This window comes from Mesoplodon mirus (genome assembly GCF_964341445.2).
Source record: "Mesoplodon mirus genome assembly, chromosome: 17".
NCBI lineage: Eukaryota > Metazoa > Chordata > Mammalia > Artiodactyla > Ziphiidae > Mesoplodon > Mesoplodon mirus.
Genome location: NC_138993.1, coordinates 69,096,886 through 69,115,768, shown reverse-complemented (window position 1 = coordinate 69,115,768; position 18,883 = coordinate 69,096,886). Strand labels below are relative to the sequence as shown.

The window sequence follows — 18,883 nt, the reverse complement described above, 5'->3', positions numbered from 1 at the left end:
AAGGAGGAAGGAATGTAGTGACAAAGATGGTAGGAGGAAACAATGAATCATTTCCCATGGGAGGTAAACAAAAGTATACATACCATAGCATTAGTTTCACAGAAAGGGAACCGATCAGCTTCCTCAAAAGGGGAGTTTTATCTGGCAACCAAAACTAGCTCACTGGCTGAAAAACTGCATCTTGTTTCTTACTTTTCCAATGAAATGGTGATACAAAAGGCCCGAAAAATGTGTTCAGACTCATGATATTGAAGAGGCCTTGCCAGAGGCAATCAAAGCCGGAGAAGCCAGGTAGCAGTTGAATTTGGAATGAAATATTAGACAATACTTAGCTTTCATTCCAAAGGGCTGCCCTTAATAACACTGCAGCTTGTGGGAGTGACAAAGCTAAAATAAGTTGTGGCATTCAATATGTTTGAAGGATTGAGCCGCAGCCTTCAAGGCTAAACAAACACTCAGAAGCACCTGTGCCCCTCCAAGTTACTCATACGACTATATTTTTTTCATGGCCAAACAGCCTGCATATTAAGTATCCCCCCGGCACTTCTGGGCCCAGATGCCAAGGGAAAAAAAAACATTTTGCTATAAACTGATGCGTGATCTCTCTGTTAGTGTTGGACTCTCGTTCTCAGCTACACTGTGGGTGAAATAAGTAGATTTTTTTTTTCCTATGTATTTGCCAAACCCTGGTGGGAAGGCACTGTGTAGTCCTTTTACTGACAGAGTGTCTGGATCATTCACAATGACCTGATTGAGGTTCTTTGGCCCTAAGTAAAGAGCTCGGTTATGTGACACTGGTTAGAGGTTAGGGGTATTCTCTATGAAGAAATAGCTTGACCCTTTCCAGTATCAGAATCCAAATCACTCCTTAAAAATGTGCAAGGGAAATGAAGGTATTTTCACTCCGCCCTTACAAAATACCAAGTTGCACCACAGCCGAAAACTTGGAGCAGCTAAAACAATACAAAAGCCATCGCTTCCAAGAAAATAGGGCCCTGCTTGTTTTTCGGATACAGTTTTCTGATATGTGCATCTCTTTGTGAACTATATGCTAAGTATGAGAGGGCAAGTCCACGTTCAAAGACACAATCTGCTCCACTGGAATTTAGGGAAATAATATCCCCCTGTGTTTCCTTGGTAAAAATAAAATACAGGCCAGAAACTAACACAAGATTGTAAATCAACTATACTTCAATTAAAGTAAAATAAAATAAATACAGGCTTACAGTCTGCGTATATTATGATTAATAGTCGTGATTAGGGTAGGAGAGCCCAGCGAAATCATTCCATTTACGAGGCAGTTGGGAGATTTGGTCCGTAATACGGAACTAGAAGTAGAAGCTAAGTGAGATTTATAATTAAGCGAATGAATCTTACACGTATTATTTCCACTGAAGTTTGGACCCCAGGGCGGAGGCAAGCGTTAAGAGACATGATTCCAGAATTGGGGAGCAAAAGGAGGGCCTCCCCGGCGGCGATAACTTCCAGGGCTGTAGGAGGGGCCGTCCCCACCCCTCTCGCCCCGGGAGTGCGTGCGCCCCGCCCCGGCGGGCGCGGCGGGCCACGCGGAGGGGACAGCGCCGCCCCCTTACCTGCACAGGTGCTCCCGTCGTAGGTCTCGCACATCCACTCATGGCACTCGCACAGGGGCCCGAAGTACACGCCGGGCTCGCTCACGTGACAGATGCAGACCCCGCAGTCGCACCGGCCGCGGCCGTGGCACAGAGCGCCCCCTGGGGGCTGTCCGGGCGCCCGGCACCGGCGCTCCGACTCGGCCCGGGAGAGCCGGCACGCGGCGCCCGGGCCGCTTCTGCAGGGGCGACAAACCACAGCGGGGCCACGGTCAAGCCCAGACACTGCCCCTTCTACTCGGGGTCCACCTTGCCTCCCAGGGTCCACCCAGATCCCAGATCCCAAACAGAGACGTGCAACCCCATGGATAGGAAGCCTGGGACCCCACGTTTCTCTGGGGACCAAACTGATACCACCCATGGGCCATCCCTTAAGAAATGACCACGACCCAAAATGTCCAAGTGGTGACCTGCCCACCTGAGAACAGGACCGTCTTCCAGGTGGACTAGGTGATCCGGCCCTGCTTCTTGGCGTTTTGCCACTGAATCTTACATGCATATTTAAATACAAATTAATCCAAAGTAAGACCCTTGGCTGACTTTTCAGTTCTCTTTAAAAAGTCCCATTGCTAGCTGGTGGCCAGGGGCAGTTATTTTATGAAAAATAAGAGATGAATATATAGAAAGAGCTTTACATGTTATGATAGCTTAGTGCCTAATGCATTTTCAAGTTGCAATAAGCGATGCTTATGAACTATACTTTTAAAATGTAAAAGTTTGGTTATTGTGATGTGCCCCAAATTCTCTCTTAAAATGTAATGCAGAATGTAATACAGACCCCATGGAATAACTCTGCCCTATAGGCAGTGAGAACACCCAGGTACACATAGGATGGCAGATAATCCTCCTGATATGTATTGGAATAGGAGGAAACTATATATTCATTTAATGATTGTATTTTTCCGAAGGAAAAGCAAAAGGACAAGGGTAAAGCAATACACAGTGTAGATGTAAGGAAAGAAATAGGATCAGGTTGAAAACAGTTTATCTCGTGTCCAACTTCCTGACTGCTCTTGGCTTAGGGCAGCCATCCTGAAGCTTGAGTCCTGCCACACAAAGCAGGGCAGGTCTGTCTGAAAGGAAAACAAACCAGACTTACCTCAGAGATGGCGAGAAGCTTTGAGGAACAGCTGACAGCCCCGCGAAGAGAAGGGAGGACGCCAGCAGCAAGAAGTTCCTGAAGCCTGCGGGACGCATGCTGAGTTTCCCGGCTGTGGAGGCCAGCAGAGCTGCTGCAAGGTGGCGCACACGGGGCCGGGGGTCGGGGAGGCTCCGGTGGGGAGAGGTGCCACCAGCAGATGGCCGGGCAGAAGGACCCACAGACACCCAGGCGTGCAGGTCCGGGGCTCTCACCGGAGCTGCAAGGGTGTGGATGAGCTGCCTGCTAGGATTTGGGCAGCAGCACTGCTCTGGGCGGGGTGCTGGTACGAAACCCCTCAAGTGGAGAGTCTAGGCAGGGAAGTAATTAGAAACAGTTGTACAAGCAGATGGTTTATTTTGACATTAAAAAAAAAGAAAAAAAAAGTCCTGTTCACAGATTTGAGAAAATCGTTTCTTTCTTCAAGTGCAGGACCCAGAAATATTTGACAAGAGGATATTTGGGCTGGCTGATGTTAAAGGGACAGGTAAAATAATCCCTGCGATGGGATGGGGAAGGGGGAGGTTGGTGATGTCAGCAAGAACACTTGCGTAGGGAATTAGTTTCACCACATGCTTTTCAAAAAGATGAACTGTTTGACTGTTTGGGGTATGAGTTGTGAGGGGGAAGCAAAATTGATAAATAGCACTTTTTTGGACTTTTGATCCTTTGTTTTAAATTATGGGTCTCTCGTTTCTTAATCCTTTAAAGAGGGTGTCATGCTTCTAGTTGTTTGGGCCAGTAGTTTATCACACCATATTTTTTCTTAACTTGGACAGTTCAAACTGTAGTTGTCCCAAGTTCACCCTGTTCTCCGCCACGGATGAAGTATGAGAAAATAAAATGTGTGATTAGTGTCAATGGCACTGAAAAATCATCAGTGTCATTTATGAAGCACATACGATGTGCCAGTCACTTCATATATCTCCAATTGTGACAATAACCACACATTTGTTTACTCATTAGGCAAACACAGGTTTAGCGTCTGTTAGGTACCAGGCTCTGGGCCAGATAGAGAAGACACAGCAGGGAATTAAGGAGACAGGATCCCTGCTCTCGGAATCCACTGGGCTGGCAGACCTAAAACAAAATCACAAAGATAAAAGGAAGGAAGGTTGAAAGTTCCTTCTAGCTTAGCTCCAGGCATCTGATCTAGTCAAGATGGCATTTGAGCTGAAGGCTGCAGGAGGAGTAGAAGTAAGTTGGGTGGAAATGGGGAAGAGGTGGCAGAGAGTGGGGTAGCATTCTTATTCCCATTATAAAGATCGAGAAACTGAGGGCAAAAGATGACCTCTTGCTCAAAGTGACTGATTTGCTCAAATTCATACAGGAAGTTGGGGTTCAGCTGAAAGCTGTGAGCCCTCAAAGCTCCCACACTGTCCCCTCCATTGTGCGGTCATCTGGGAGAGGTGTTGCAGAAGGTTCTAGGGAAGGGAAGAAACATTCTCCCTTTGCCCTAAGAAGACCTTTAGATGCAGTGGATCCTCATGAAATAGAACCATTCAAGCAGTGGCCCTGGTCTTAAAATCAAGGATCATATAACAGGATGGGATCTCTCCTGTCATTTACCTACCTGAACAGACATAAGACCACCCCCAACATTTACCTGCTGGGGCAAGAAGGCAAAAAGAGGTCTCCTGAACAGAGCCCACACTTTTTCTCCTGCTTCACCAGAATCCGTCTGTACCAGAAGAGGCTCTGCCTGGGGCACATCCTTAGCCCAGGCAGCTAAGCCTCCTTCAAAGTCTGACCCCTGGGCTTCCCTGGTGGCGCAGTGGTTGACAGTCCGCCTGCCGATGCAGGGGACACGGGTTCGTGCCCCGGTCCGGGAGGATCCCACATGCTGAGGAGCGGCTGGGCCCGTGAGCCATGGCCGCTGAGCCTGCGTGTCCGGAGCCTGTGCTCTGCAACGGGAGAGGCCACAACAGTGAGAGGCCCGCATACCGCAAAAAAAAAAAAAAGGCTGACCCTTAGGCCCAAGCATGTACACGCTGGTGGAGCGATCTGCCATCCGGAGGACAGACTGGGGAGACATGTGCAAAGGCCAGAGAGTGGTCGGGGAAGGGAATTCTGGAGTCCTGGGTACCCACAGCGTGGTTTAGGAGCCGCAAACGCTCATTAGCAGATGCCCTGGATCACGTGAGCTACTCATCCTGTAGGGGAGGAGGTTTGTCTGGAGAAGAGGGAGTCACTAAACCAATCATTTCCTAAGTGTGATTGCCCGTGAACGAGCTGCAGCAGCAGCACCTGGGGACTTGCTACAAATGAACGTTCTCAGCCCCACCCCCAGACCTACAGAATCACCGGCTACATTTTAACAATACAGCTGAGAACACTATTTGCACATCATATTTGGGAAGCTTGGCAAGCCCCGGGGGCCCAGGGCTGGGGCCACGGATGCCTGGATCTAAGGATGGTAGCCACCCTCACTCCTGGTTCAACTCCTGGCATCCTGTTCCTTCCTGGCCACGTTGTAACTCTATGAGGACGTAGGAACAGGCCCTCCTGCCAACATCTAAAACTCTTGGTGACTCAGAGAATATGGGAACCATAGAAGGGAAGCATCCATTCCAAAGCCTCACTAGGAATTTGCAATGAAAACATGGAACTTTTAATAAATGAGTCATGTATTACTTTTTGCATATTTTCTGAGGGGGAAAAAAAGAATCGCTGTGGAATAGGGAACTGGTGTTTGAACATTTCTTTCAGGAATTAAAACATTTCTTTTAATCTCCTACAGTGTCCCGTGCAATGAAGAATATCATGAGCAGTGTGCAGCTGTGAAGCAAAGATAGTATGTTCTAGGTGACTGAAACATTGACATATTCAGATCATTATTACCACTGCAACTCAGAAATAATATTCCCAGAAAGTTGAAATAGTTATATTGCAGCTGAGTTGGTAACTCAGTAGAAAGTCTTGGATCCACACAAACTCTGGCAAGATAAAAGAAAATAACTTAACATTTTCACTTTTTAGCAAACTTTCATTTATTTTTTTTCTGCCAAAGTACCAAATATCTTGGAACGACCTACTTTCTTCCCTCTCCTAGTTTGCAGAAAACTGAAGGACACACATCTCTTGAGGGCCAATGTGGAAAGGACCCAATTGCTGTGTGAAAGGTCCTGGGTTTCTCACTGACCCCAAAGACCCTGTGACAGCTCTGGGGGAAAGGCCTGGGGGTGTCCTAGCATCTGAAACCAAGCTCAAAGGGATTGAAAACATCTTAGTTCTTAAATATAGTTCTGAGTCATCAAGTCACAAGCTCATAGAATCTTGGGTTCAAGAGATATTTTAAAGGTCGTCTAGTCTAAAATTAAATTTATTGACAATGTACAGTACCCCTGCCAAATGATTAGGTACTGAGTCTACTCGATAAGAATGAAAATTAAGGGAAACACACCCTTCCTGGGAGCAGCTCTGAAGTTTTTACCCCTTGGTTCCAGATCTGCTCTAAGAGGCCTTTTAAAATAATGTCCTGGCCATGAGCTGCTTAAAATATTTTAAGATGTCTAATATATGTGTTCCCCAGGCCCACCACCTGTCCACATACTCCCCAAATAATTCTACCCTTTTCAAGATACACATCATCATTTCCATCACCTCTTCCTTGTGTATTACACTGTCAAGGCTCCAATAGCCTGGTTTCCTGAGCATTTTTGCTTTGTCTGGTGTGGATGCTTCTGTAAAGCGTGGCAGGCACCACTGAGACCATAAGGTAGGTGTGGTTGAAAGTGCGGGGAACTGCTGTTTGGGAAAATGGGCCTTGTACATGAGGGCAGAGAAAGACTGAAGAAAGGCAGACCATTCCAGATGGGTAAGGGGCAGGTGTCATAAACAAGGGAACTTATATATGAGGCTTGTCTTGGATGATGCAGAACGAGTAGATCTCCTCACCTACACACCAGTATCTTAAAAGTTTATGCGGAGGCCTTAACGGAGCATATACGGTCCAGATGATCTCGACGACACGTTGCTCTCTCAGGGTTGCATCCTTCTAAAGGGCTCTCACTGTGGAAAAGAGGACAGAAGGTACATTCCAAGGGCAGAGGAAGAGAGGAGGAGACTCTGATTTCTGAGGTCCGGCTCACAGGTCAACTGGTGGTCACGTCCTCACCTTGACCTTTACCAACCAGAAACAGCTGGGTGCTTTCACCATTCTTATTTCATATGTTATATTTCTGCTAATAAACTGAAGATCACATTAGCTTTTTGACTGTCTCATTACTCCAGTTGTGTGCTTTTACAAATGTATGTGCCCCAAATAGAAGACGATAGTTATACTTGTTAAATTTTTTTTAGGCTCAGTTCTTTTATCCAGACGGTCAGAATCATTATGGATACAGATTTCATATTTCTCTCACCCTTTCCAAAGTAAATATGATGAGCATGCTTTCTGTATCTTTCTCCAAATAACTGATGAGGTAGTTGAAAAAAATTAGGCTGAGCACCAAGCTTAGGAGAGACCTTTCTTCAAGACAATAAGAATCCCTTTATCAGCACATTTTGAATATGAAATCTAACCACTTACCAGTGTCCTGAGTTGTATGGAATCAGCCCATGTCTTCATTTTGTTCACAAGAATGTTATGAAAGTTCCCATCAGTTGCCATATTAATCTTAGTTTACCAGGTAAAACTTGGGCTTTTACATGTTTTTGCCAGGGCCTAAAACAGTACCCAATACATATTGTATACTCCATACATATTATATTTCTGTCATGAATAAATTAATTGGAAATGATGCACAATATGAATAATAGATCTAGGAGTCAACAAAGGATGCAGGTGATGTAGAAGATTCTGGATCAGTTGTCAGGTGGCATTTGCAAACTTTAGTACCTTCCTATCATCATGCAGATACAGCATGAATCCAAATAAAACCAGATCCTCTTCCTATATTCCCAATTTTTATTAATTATATCATTTTACTGAATTCTTATAGTCTTTATTCTGAGAATTATTTTTGGTTCCTCTCTACAATTTACCTGGATTGTCCAGTAAATCACTGAATCGTGTTGATTCCTCCTGCTTCAACATCTTTATTTTGACTTTTATTTTGCACACCATTGCCATAGCCTCCAAACTGGCCTCACTGCATCCAGTCTCAGAGCTCTGTGTCTTTCCTTATCCCACTCCCTAGGAGGTCTTTCTTTTTTTTTTTTTTTTTTTTTTTTTTTTTTGCTATACGCGGGCCTCTCACTGTTGTGGCCCCTCCCGTTGCAGAGCACAGGCTCCGTATGCGCAGGCTCAGCGGCCATGGCTCACGGGCCCAGCCGCTCCGCGGCATGTGGGATCTTCCCAGACCGGGGCACGAACCCGTGTCCCCTGCATCGGCAGGCGGACTCTCAACCACTGCGCCACCAGGGAAGCCCTGGGAGGTCTTTCTAACATACAGTTTTCATCACATTCACTCCCTGTTGAAAAATAGTTAACAGCTCCCCGTTGTTTATAGTAGAAAGCTCAAATACTCTAGCACTTCATAGAAGACACTTTATGTTTGGTATCCATAGTGCATGCTCCATCCAGATCCCCCCCAACGCAGGGCTTATGCACCCATCCCCCGGCTGATGGCAGTGTCAGCCGCTGATGGCTCACAGCTGCACCCCTTGCTGGAAATTGCCCTAAGCCTCAGGAACAGCCTCCCCTGCGGCTGATCACTCAGATCCAAGATGGTACCCTAATCCCCCCTTGCAACACCTCCCTTATGGAAATGGTAGAGCTGGGCAGCTCCATCATTGTGATTCATGTCGACAGGGCAGGAAAAGTGTCAAAAATTGAAGACAGCAAGATGTGTGCGACGTGAGGCTGAGCACGATTTTTCAGAAGTCTTTATTGGTTTACTTATTTGTTTATTTATGTATCTATGTATTTATCTACTTACTATTCCCTTCCTCCTGTCCTTCCTTCTTTCTCCCCTTCCTTTCCCCTTCTTTCCTTCCCTCTTTCCTTGCTTCCTTCCTTCTTTTCTTCCTTCTTCCTCACTCTGTCTAAAGCTGCCCTCCAGACCAAGCACCCTTTATTCTGTCTTATTTTTTCGGCAACCCTTCCCAGGATCTAACATTATGGTTTTCCTTTGTTCACCTACTGTGTATAATCTACCTCTCCCCAATTAAATACAAGTTCCATGAAAGCAGGGACTTCGGCTCCCTTGTTCTTTGCTGTCATTCCAGTGCCTGGCACAGAGTAGCATCTCAACAAATATTTGCCTAGAGAATGATTAAGTGAATGAATGAATGAATGAATGAATGACTTTTAAAAGTTTGATACACCTTGATCAGATGCAACAATTTGGCCTAAAGGATGGTTTTTCAGGTTTAATGGAAGGGAAGAATTAACACACCGTTATGAGATAAATGAAGGCAATTAAAATATAAAAATCATCAAGAAAATTATATTTGCCATGAAAAAATCAAGAAAACTAATCTAGAGTCAGGTAAGCAACAGCTCTTACTGATCTCTCCATATATGTGCCACACGAATTGTTCAATCACTTAGAGTCAAGTTTGAAGTAAAAAAAATCACAATTTCACTCAAAACTCACTTGGATAATATTTGCAGCTAAAAAGAAGTGTCCAGGTTTTCAAATAGTAAAGGATACATCAAAGCTCTCAGGAAGGCTAAATATTCTGGGGCAGCAATAAAAATAAGTTTCAATTTCCAACAAAAATAACTTTTCAGCTGGGCCAGAGCTGTGGAATAAAAAGGTGTCTAGTTAATATCTTTTCCAGGCATTAGTGCAGAACCAGAAGCATTTTTTTTCCTCCCACGTAGTAAAAACACCTGGAAATATTAGGCACTTCTCGGATAAGAAATAATCTTTCAGTCTTCTGAATATTTTTACAGTTCTGGTTGACGCGGAAGGGAAATTTGGGGAAAAAAATATAGAGGTGGTTTTCACTGACTTCAGGGGAAAAAGATTTATCACTTCAATGTTATTTGACCCTGACTAATAGACTCTGAATTCTTAAAGTCATGCTCAACGGTTAACCAGTAACTAACAACCGGGAAGATAAAATCAGGAGCCCACAAGTGGAGAGAACACTGAACTGTTTGTTCAGAGAAGGGTTTCTGAGGCTGGCTCTGCCATCCACTAGCTGCCTGATCTTGACTGGGTTCCTTAACCTGTTGAATTTCAGGTTCCCAAATGGCGTGGGTGAAGGGAACGTTGGTTTTCCCCAATTCTAAATTTCTGTGATTAGATTTTCTTTGTATATTTGTCCAAAGTCTTCCAATAATAAAGGGGGTATAGGATATATATATATATATATATATATATATATATGTATATAAATATATGCAAGCAAATGTAAACAAATATATATATTCACTTACATATGCACATCTATTAGAGGTGGAAATGACAGAAAGTTGTATTTAGTCTTCTGGTAATGGACATTTATATAGAGCTAGTGTATGTAGGTAGTTAAAAGAAGTTAAAAATATATTTCATTTATATGTATTTTTATGTGAACTCTGTGCTGGTTGGTGCCTTTCTCACTATGCAGGCTGGTCAGTGACTTAGCCCCTCAGCTTTCTCTTCATCCTAACTACTCACGGTTTTTGTGCAGTGTACACCATACACTACCCTGTTTTAAAACTTATATTTATATAACTGTTTCCATTATTTTCAATATTATTCCAACAGGAGAAGGATCCATTCAACATAAATCAGAAAAAAATAAGCAGACTAAAGGCACATTATCTAGGTGAAGAGAGATGCTTGGCAGGTTGCATGATAGCCCCCGAGTCAGGGGCCCTGAGTGTGTTTTCTGAGACATTGATAAGCATAATAATAATTGATAACAACTGAGAGACATTGATAATAATAATAATAAGTGTATAAAAGCTCAGATCAGAGATGAATATTTTCCCACAATAATATGCAACTTATAAACTGAAATTATAGGTATAAAAAACATTATGTGGACTTTGATGTACTATGTTTGACTAGGCAGCTTGCAAACATTTTCTTATTGTGATGAAAATTGTCAGCAAACCTTTTTATTTTCATAAACAATGAAGAAATTCAGTTTTACAGAAATTTTATTTGATAGAAGCCTGGTAATCAATCTAGATAAATCACTGTAAATGGGATATGAATTAAATTGCTTTAGGAAAAAGAGAGGCATTAAATGAGGTCAGTAACCGAAAAGAAGAATAACTGAGTAGCTGAGTAAGAACTGGGATGATAAAGCCAGTTGTGGAAGAGATAAGCAGCTCATTATCTTGTCTTTGAGTAACTCACTCGATTTCTTCTCCTTTCACCTTCTGCTTTCCTCTTGACCTCGGCAACACCATAAATTTTACTTGCCTTTCAAGCTCTGGTTGAAATGGTCAAACAACTCATTCTTTTAGTTAATTTTGCACGTAAATCAGTGGCTTTGGCATTGTAGATTAGAATGAATCTTCACTTTTAACAGTTCTTGAAAACCTAAATATCTTTAATATTGTCCTGATGTGTTGAAAGGATATTTAAAGCAATGGGAAAATTGAGTTCATTGTTTTGTAATTGTCATATTTTAAATTAACTCTCTTCCTAGGACTATTTACAACTGATTGGATATAAGCATGTTTAGAAACAGAGATGGCATCTATGTCTTTCAGTTAATGCTAAAACTACAAATGTATTTAAAAGATATTAATTACATGATTAGTTTTTACTTCTTATTGTGTTCGTTCTTCCAAAGCATTATTGCAATGACTTAAATACCGAAGTTCTTTTTTTTTTTTTTTTTTTTTCTTTTTTGGCTCCACCATGCAGCATGCAGGATCTTAGTTCCCTGACTAGGGACTGAACCTGCGCCCCGTGCATTGGGAGTGCGGAGTCTTAGCCACTGGACCACCAGGGAAGTCCCTTAAATATCTAAGTTCTTTAAGATTGGTGACTTTACAAATGACTGAAACATCAAGTCCCTTCACTTTCATTGAGAACCTATGATATGTCAACCATTTTCCATGCTATATTTCATCAAATATAACATTTGTTATTATTTTATGCACCACTGAGAAAGAGAAAATGTGGCCAACTAAACTGTGATGTGTTCTTATCAGTTAGATGTTTTATTTTATACTGATTGAAAGAGATCTTTTAGACTTATATATATATATATTTTTTTATCATATCTCTCTATTCTATAAATCAAAGAGAAAGCACAAGTGAAATAAATTGTCCTTCTAGAGACTACATCAGCTTTCCAGTCAAGGTCATGACCCTTCTCACGATGACCCATCACTGGCTAGATAAGGCAGTGGGGTGAGAGTCCAGCCATTTCCGCTCAATGTAGTGTCACTACAGGACAATCACAGTGCAACAGCTGCCCATGGGGCTGGCACGGGGCAATGCCAGGGCAGCATAGCATTCTGATGGCTCCCCCTCCCCAATCTTGCTTCCTCCATTTCCCTTCCCCAGGTGTTACTCCCCCCAGATCTTCTGTATTCCTAATTCCTTCTCAACATTTGCTTCCCAATCTGCAAAATTTTGCTTTTTCATCCACTTAAAATGTCCTCTCTTTCCCTCCATGCAATTAAATCTTCCACATTTTAAAGGCAAACTTTAATTCAATGCCTTTCACAAGTCTATTCAGTCTTCTCCAGCCCATGTGGATAAACTTGACAGTCTCAGCTAACGTTGGACTTATAGTGACAGCTATTTAACTAATTTTCGCATTGTACTGTAACTGCCTTATATATGTTGGTTGTAGTTTCTCAGCGCTTTGAAGGTATCTACCATAGGTGGCAGATGTTGGTGCCCTGCCCAGTTCCCCTCAGTTTCTCAGATTCTGTTGGTATAAGTGGTGCCCCTTTGGTACACTTTCAAAGACCGGCACCCACAGATCTTCAGGGCACTGCCCTCAGACTGTTGGGACCACTTTGTCGATAAGTGCAGAGAGTCAGAAGTGCCTGGATGTTCTTTTTTTTTTTTTTTTTTTTGCGGTACGCGGGCCTCTCACTGTTGTGGCCTCTCCCGTTGCTGAGCACAGGCTCCGGATACGCAGGCTCAGCGGCCATGGCTCACGGGCCCAGCCACTCCGCGGCACGTGGGATTTTCCCGGACCAGGGCGCAAACCCTTGTCCTCTGCATCGGCAGGCAGGCTCTCAACCACTGCGCCACCAGGGAAGCCCCTGGATGTTCATTTTTATTCCCTTACCTTCTCCTCTTCCCTCCCCCACTTACCCTCCTGATGCCATTAACTAACAGTCATTAGTCACCCAATGACTGTTGGGTGAAAGCCCAGCAAATTTCCTAGGTTTAGACATCTCTGAGGTGTAAGTTATAATTCAGCATTCCTTCACATCATCATGTTAAAGCCTACTCTCTGTGAATCTTACGTCTCAAATCGCTTCTTTTTCCTCTTTCTCTCCTGCTTCCACTTTGATTTACCCTGGGAGCACTTCTTTTAAAATTAATTGTACACACATATTCATCCCAGTGTCTGCTTTTGGGAAATTCAAACTAAGATACCATATCGTATATTTTCCGTGTACGACATGTAGCACCTAATGTTATGTGGGATATCTTAGTTCAAACCACAAGCAATCGCTGCTATTCAACTGTTTATGACCAGGGAAGATGGTAGTGATCTAATGGTTGTGATCTAACAATTGTTGCTCAATATAGAATGGTTGATCAAGAGGTAATTAATTACTTAACTTGGAGAAAAAGATTGGGTTAGATTTAGCTACTGTCTTTGTGAAGTAAAAAATTCATATAATAATAATAGCATATAGGCATATACACAAATACAAAATAAAATTCATGATAAGCAACCATTTTATATCCACTTATAAGGTGACAAAGGCAGGAAATAGGCTTAAATCAAGAAGATTTCTGGTGACTCTTTGGAAAAACAAATATACTCTTGGATCACTGGAAGGCTTTTAATAACAAGAAAATTGTTGCTGGAGTCTGCAATTTTAGTTAAAAAGATCCATTACATCAATGGCTTAATGTTACATAAACACAACAGCCAGATCATATCTATACTTTTTATTTTGTTATATAATGTTGTGAAAATTTATAGCTAAAACAATTTTATAAGTTTTTTCACTGAAGGTTCTTATATAAGAGAGGCAACAATATTGTTTGTATAATTGAGTTATCATCCTGCCTAGATGTAGATACTGAATCTAATGGCCTCTGCAGGCTTTTTCCAGTCTTACAATGTGAGGATGTTTCAAAAATTAATGAGGACATACTTATTCAACATCATCCTCTATTTTATTTTCACACTAAAGTAGGAAGCTTCAGTTCCCTGGCAGTTTAGTAATTAGACATTATTACAGCTGTGTTTTGAGATTGCTTTCTTGTAAGGGAATGGAAAATTTTCTGTTCCTAATATAAAAATATTTGACAGCCTCACTAGAACTACCTTTTGCATCAAAGGGAAAATTATTCACACAAAGTGTTTAATCTTGGACAATTAAATTTGGGAACTAATTGGTATTTAGTTAATTCGTTAAACAAATATTGATTGAGCACCTTACTGGGTAAAAAAAGTTTTAGACAAAGCAAAATAGGGATGCAAAGGCTTATAAGGTTAAGTTTAAGGGCCTTTAAATCTAAATAAGTAGACGTGTTTATAACTAATTACCATAAAAGACAGTATGGAAACAAGACTAGGACCAATTTATCCACTGGAAAATATTAATGTAGAATAATACATCAGGTGAATATATTTCTCAAAATCAACTTTGCAGGTTACCACTGAGATTAATGAGGTTGAATAGTTTTGGAGAGAAACCACAATGCCTATTTCTTAAAGAATCCTTTTATTTACTTGACATTGTCCAAATGGCTTCATCTTTCTTTCCCCTTGATAATATATTTTCTCATTTCTTTTTTCTCTCTGTAGATATCTGCCATGAGCAAAAGGGCTATTGAATTCAAAGAAACCTGTGTTAGCGCAAGATTCATTGACTTCAGAAAGTAGCCTAAATCTGACTTTATCTTCTTAAATTCTATTTTTTTTTATTTTGGGCCCAAACAGGTGCAATATTGTAATACCTGCAGGAACAATGTGATGTGAAATCAATGAACTTTCACAAGAAGCCTTGCTACTATGGTATTGGGCTTGAAGATATTGTATTATTTGCCAGGATAAACTACAATCCGGAGAAAAACAGATTTCATAGGAGTTACCTTCACTCATGCAACTAAACAAGACTAGGAAAAAATATGCATTTCTTATAATAAATTCATAATCAATAATTTCAAGTGGGTCCTTAAGATTATCAGTAATCATGTTCCCTAGTGCAGCCACTCCCCCACTGTCCTAGTTGACAATTTCCCAACTTATTTTTCCCTCAAACCTCCAACACATCCTTCCTCAATCTTTACCCTCACTTGATGAGTTTCTTCCTCTTTCAGTGAAATAAAAAATAAAATCAATTAGAAGATAATTTCCACAAGCTCATGCCATCCAATTCCCCACCTCCCTGCATTTAGGACCCGACACTCTACCTTCTTTCCTGTTAATATGAATGAATGTATGAATCATCTGTGCTTCTTTGTCGGGCCAGCCCTCCTTTGTCTAGTGAGGCTCAACCCTCTCTTCTACTCAGGGACATGCTTTATTTACTCATCATCTTCTTGCATCACCAAGTTTTCCCCATCCACTGCATTAGCAAAAAATGTATTGTTATGCCTCCCATCTTAAAAAGAATAATGATTGTCTTTTCTCCACTTCCTCTTTCAGCTCCCACACCATTTCTCTCCAAATGTTTACAGCAAAACTCTTTGAAAGAATTGTCTATCTATAACTTCTGCATTCTCATCTCCCTGGCCTCGAAATGATTGTGTGTGGATTGTGTGTCCATTTTGTGTTGTGAAGAATATTTCCATATGGTTTCATTTGTTTAAAACTTAGCTTTTTATATAGTTGGTCTTTCTAAAATCTTCAGAAAAATATATTCCACATGGTTCTGTATTTCATGAAATGCTAATTATTTTTAAATTTCCTCTAAATAATAAAAAAGTGCTAACACTGGCCCAATGTGAATAGATTGTGCAAGGGTTTTTTTTTTCTTTTTTGAATGATAAGTTAATTAAATATGCAGAACTAGAAATTTTATTTTAAAAATGTGTGTATGTGATTTTACTCCCATCTCTTGGACTATAATTTTGTAATAGGGAATTGTTCTTTGGTTTGGGGTTCTGATTTCTCTTCTAGAGGAAGTTTCATTCAGTTTTCTCTCTCCCTGTATTTATGTGCTGTGTGTGTATGATGCTTGTGAAGACAGGACCACACACAAGCACTAAATCACCGTCAAGGATTCTTGGTGGGTTTAATATCTGACTACAAAGCAAGATGCCAGCGCCTGAGTAAACTTTTCAACAAATGCAGCTGAGAGGATAATGTCCCCTGGGTCTGAGCAGGGTGCTCAAATTTCCAAGATTTCCCCAAACCTGCTCCGCTGGGAGCCCCAGGAAACATCAGGTGCAGCTTCCTGTCCGGGTATCCTTACAGCGCCTGGAGGTGACCACTTTTTGAATGGGCATCCAGCCTCATGCACATAACGAAAGATTTTAATGTTAAGAGAAAATGTAAACATGCTTAAAAGAGATCAACGTCACCGATGCCCTCATGATTTAGCAGTTTCATACACAAAGGTGAAACTAGTCCGCATCCTCAGATACTGGGTCCAGTAAGACAAGACTCCACGTACACGGGCCCCGCTCGCCTGTCCGCCGTGGCCCTACGTGTGCCCATCCCGAGTGCGCGACGAGCGCTCGGTGAGCACACCAGGGAGCACAGGAGGAGCAGCTGGTAGGGGAGAGCCCAGCTGCTGCTGCTGGGAGGCTGGGCCGGTGGCGGCGGCCGGAGACAAGGAACCTGATGGCACCGACCTTCCCGCTCCCCTCTGCCGTCTCCTCCCTTCAGCCCGGGGTGCCTCCAGCATCCCAACCCCTGCGGCAAAGCCAACTCTGATTTAAAAAAAAAAAAAAGGCAGAAAGAAAAAACCCCTCCCCCCCGCCCCCGCCCTCGCCCCCGCCCCCGCCCTCGCCCTCGCAGGCCCAGCATCCCGGGTGGAGCGCGCCGCCGGAGCCGCGGAGGTGAGGGGCCGCGTCCCCGCGGTGGGTGCGCGCCCCGCCCGCCGCCGCCGCCGCCGCCGCCGCCGCCGCCGTGGCACCATGACCGCTCTGAGCGCCGGGGTTACAGGTTAGTCACGGCCGCCGGAGGCCCGGGGGGGCGCGCCGGTCGCTCTGGTCCCGGCCGGGCGGCCCAGACGGGCCGGGGCGGGGGGCGAGGGCCGGGAGCGGGGCGCGGAGCGAGCGCCCCCCGGGCTGCGCGGGGAATGGGCGCGGGCGGCCGCGAAGCGCTCCCCTGCCCCCGCCTCGGATGCGCGCTGCATGCCCCGGGCCGCCAGACCTCGGCCTGCCCCGCCGGCACCCGGGGCCCAGGTGCCCGGGCTTGAGGCGGATGCGCAGCGCTCCCCGGGGCCATCGCGCAGGTGTGAGGGCCGCCTGCCTCGGCAGGTTTCCGGGCCGGCCTTGCCCACCCCGCCGCCAGGCTCCTGCGCGTCGCTCTGCGCTTCACATTCCTTCTTTTATGAATTGGCCTGTTTGAGTGGCTGTCATTAGGGTGGCCACACGGCGAGCAAAGCAGGGTCCTGCCAGAGCCACACCGTTTTGTCATTGAGCCCTTAAGAGACCGGTGTGGGTCTCCTGGCTGGAAACTCAAGGCGGGCCCAGAACCCTGAGCAGGGCTGTGTCTCTCGGACTCAGATTTTCCTCTTTCAGGGTAGCGTGATAAGTCTAAACGCAGGTCCTGATAAATGCTTGAAATATCATAGGGTAAATCTTTCAATTTTAGGCATAATTGTTCAGGGAATATACGATCAAGGATGCGTGTTCAGACGCACTCAGGTTCAGGCCTCGGAAGGATGTGTTTTTAATCTCATGTTTGTACAGTCATCAGCTAGGCCTGGATTGCCCTGGCGGTGAGAGTTTGTGTACGAGGAGGTCCGGTTTGGCGAAGACCTTTAATAGGGATCAGGAAGTAACGGGTGGCTATTTTTTAAAAAAATTATGATTCATATTTTCATAGCTACAACTGTGACTTGTAATTAAATAGGAGAGGAGAGGTTGGCCTATGGCAGTTATCCGCAAGGCAGATATAGAGCAGGAATGGTGTTTTTTTTTTAACATTCAAAGATTAAGTTTCGACAGTTCTAAATAAAAATCATGGCTTCTCAATCCTCTACAAAAACAGCAAAAATGTATTTCCTAATTGGTGCGCTTTCGTTCTGTGGGCCTTTGATGTTGGATTTTCCATTCATCTCTAGTATATTTGATCTGGCTGTTGCTAAAACCAGAGTGAAGGAAAAGTCACGTTTGAGAGAAAAATGAAAAAGTGAACAGGCTGGTTGGACCCACTTGGAGTTCATAGAAGATGTGACATTTTGGCAGAGTAGATGGTAACCGTAGTAGGAACTCTGCAAAAGTTGAAGACACGCCGTGTGAAATGGTGGTCAACTTTAGCTATGACATAGTCCAAAGAGGAAAAATATTACACTTGTAAAAGAAAAAATATCGACTTGAAATCGTAGCATTTGCTTGCGGTTTAGAGAATTGGAGTTTTGGGTACCATTTTTTTCTTCTTCTTTGGGTAGGGCATTTCTTTGAAATGAGTTCCATTTGCTTCTCTTCTCTTTCCTGCGTCCATTGTGAGTGTGTATATGTGTGTGTACACTTGGGCAGGCATGTACATATTTGTTTCATCCTTTATCAATGATGCTGTGATAATTTTAGAATTTTCATGGCTATGTGAATATATCCCAGGGGAAGAGTCGCAAGTTTGTGAAGAAAAAAAAAACAAAACATCTCCCCATAACATTGTATCCCAATGTAAACCAGGCGCTGGGCTAGGAGCTGGAGTTTCAATAAGGAAAAGAGATAGACCAGGACTTATGAATCTGTCAGGAAAGACAAATATGCAATCAAGTGGAGAGACAACGAGATAGCCTAGTTTCTAGTTTTGATTTGGAAACTATGACCTTCAGTCTAAACAAACTATAAATTGCCCCCCCCCCCGTATCAACACTTTGGAGGTTGTCATGTTATATGATTCTTACCTGTCTCAAGGACTTGTGCAAGAAGTTTTTACACCTTCA

The 18,883-nt window shown here is 43.4% G+C and overlaps 2 protein-coding genes across 3 annotated transcripts in view; one reads left to right on the top strand and one right to left on the bottom strand.

Annotated features, from left to right (window-relative positions):
• ITGBL1 (integrin subunit beta like 1) overlaps window positions 1–3,138 on the bottom strand; it is a 217,228-nt gene extending 214,090 nt beyond the window's left edge. Inside the window, exons 1-2 of one of the 2 annotated variants that reach the window (XM_082602463.1) lie at window positions 2,731–3,138; window positions 1,593–1,810 (exon numbers count right to left, since the gene is read on the bottom strand). In XM_082602463.1, coding sequence (XP_082458589.1) covers window positions 1,593–1,810; window positions 2,731–2,828 — 316 coding nt within the window. In that variant the 5' untranslated portion in view covers window positions 2,829–3,138. The remainder of the gene's footprint in view (window positions 1–1,592; window positions 1,811–2,730) is intronic. The other variant, XM_082602464.1, reaches the window with a different exon arrangement.
• Window positions 3,139–16,442: 13,304 nt separating this feature from the next.
• The window catches only part of NALCN (sodium leak channel, non-selective), a 261,887-nt gene continuing 259,446 nt past the window's right edge, over window positions 16,443–18,883 (top strand). Inside the window, exon 1 of the mRNA XM_082602462.1 lies at window positions 16,443–16,929. The gene's annotated coding sequence lies outside the window, so the exon portion shown is untranslated. The remainder of the gene's footprint in view (window positions 16,930–18,883) is intronic.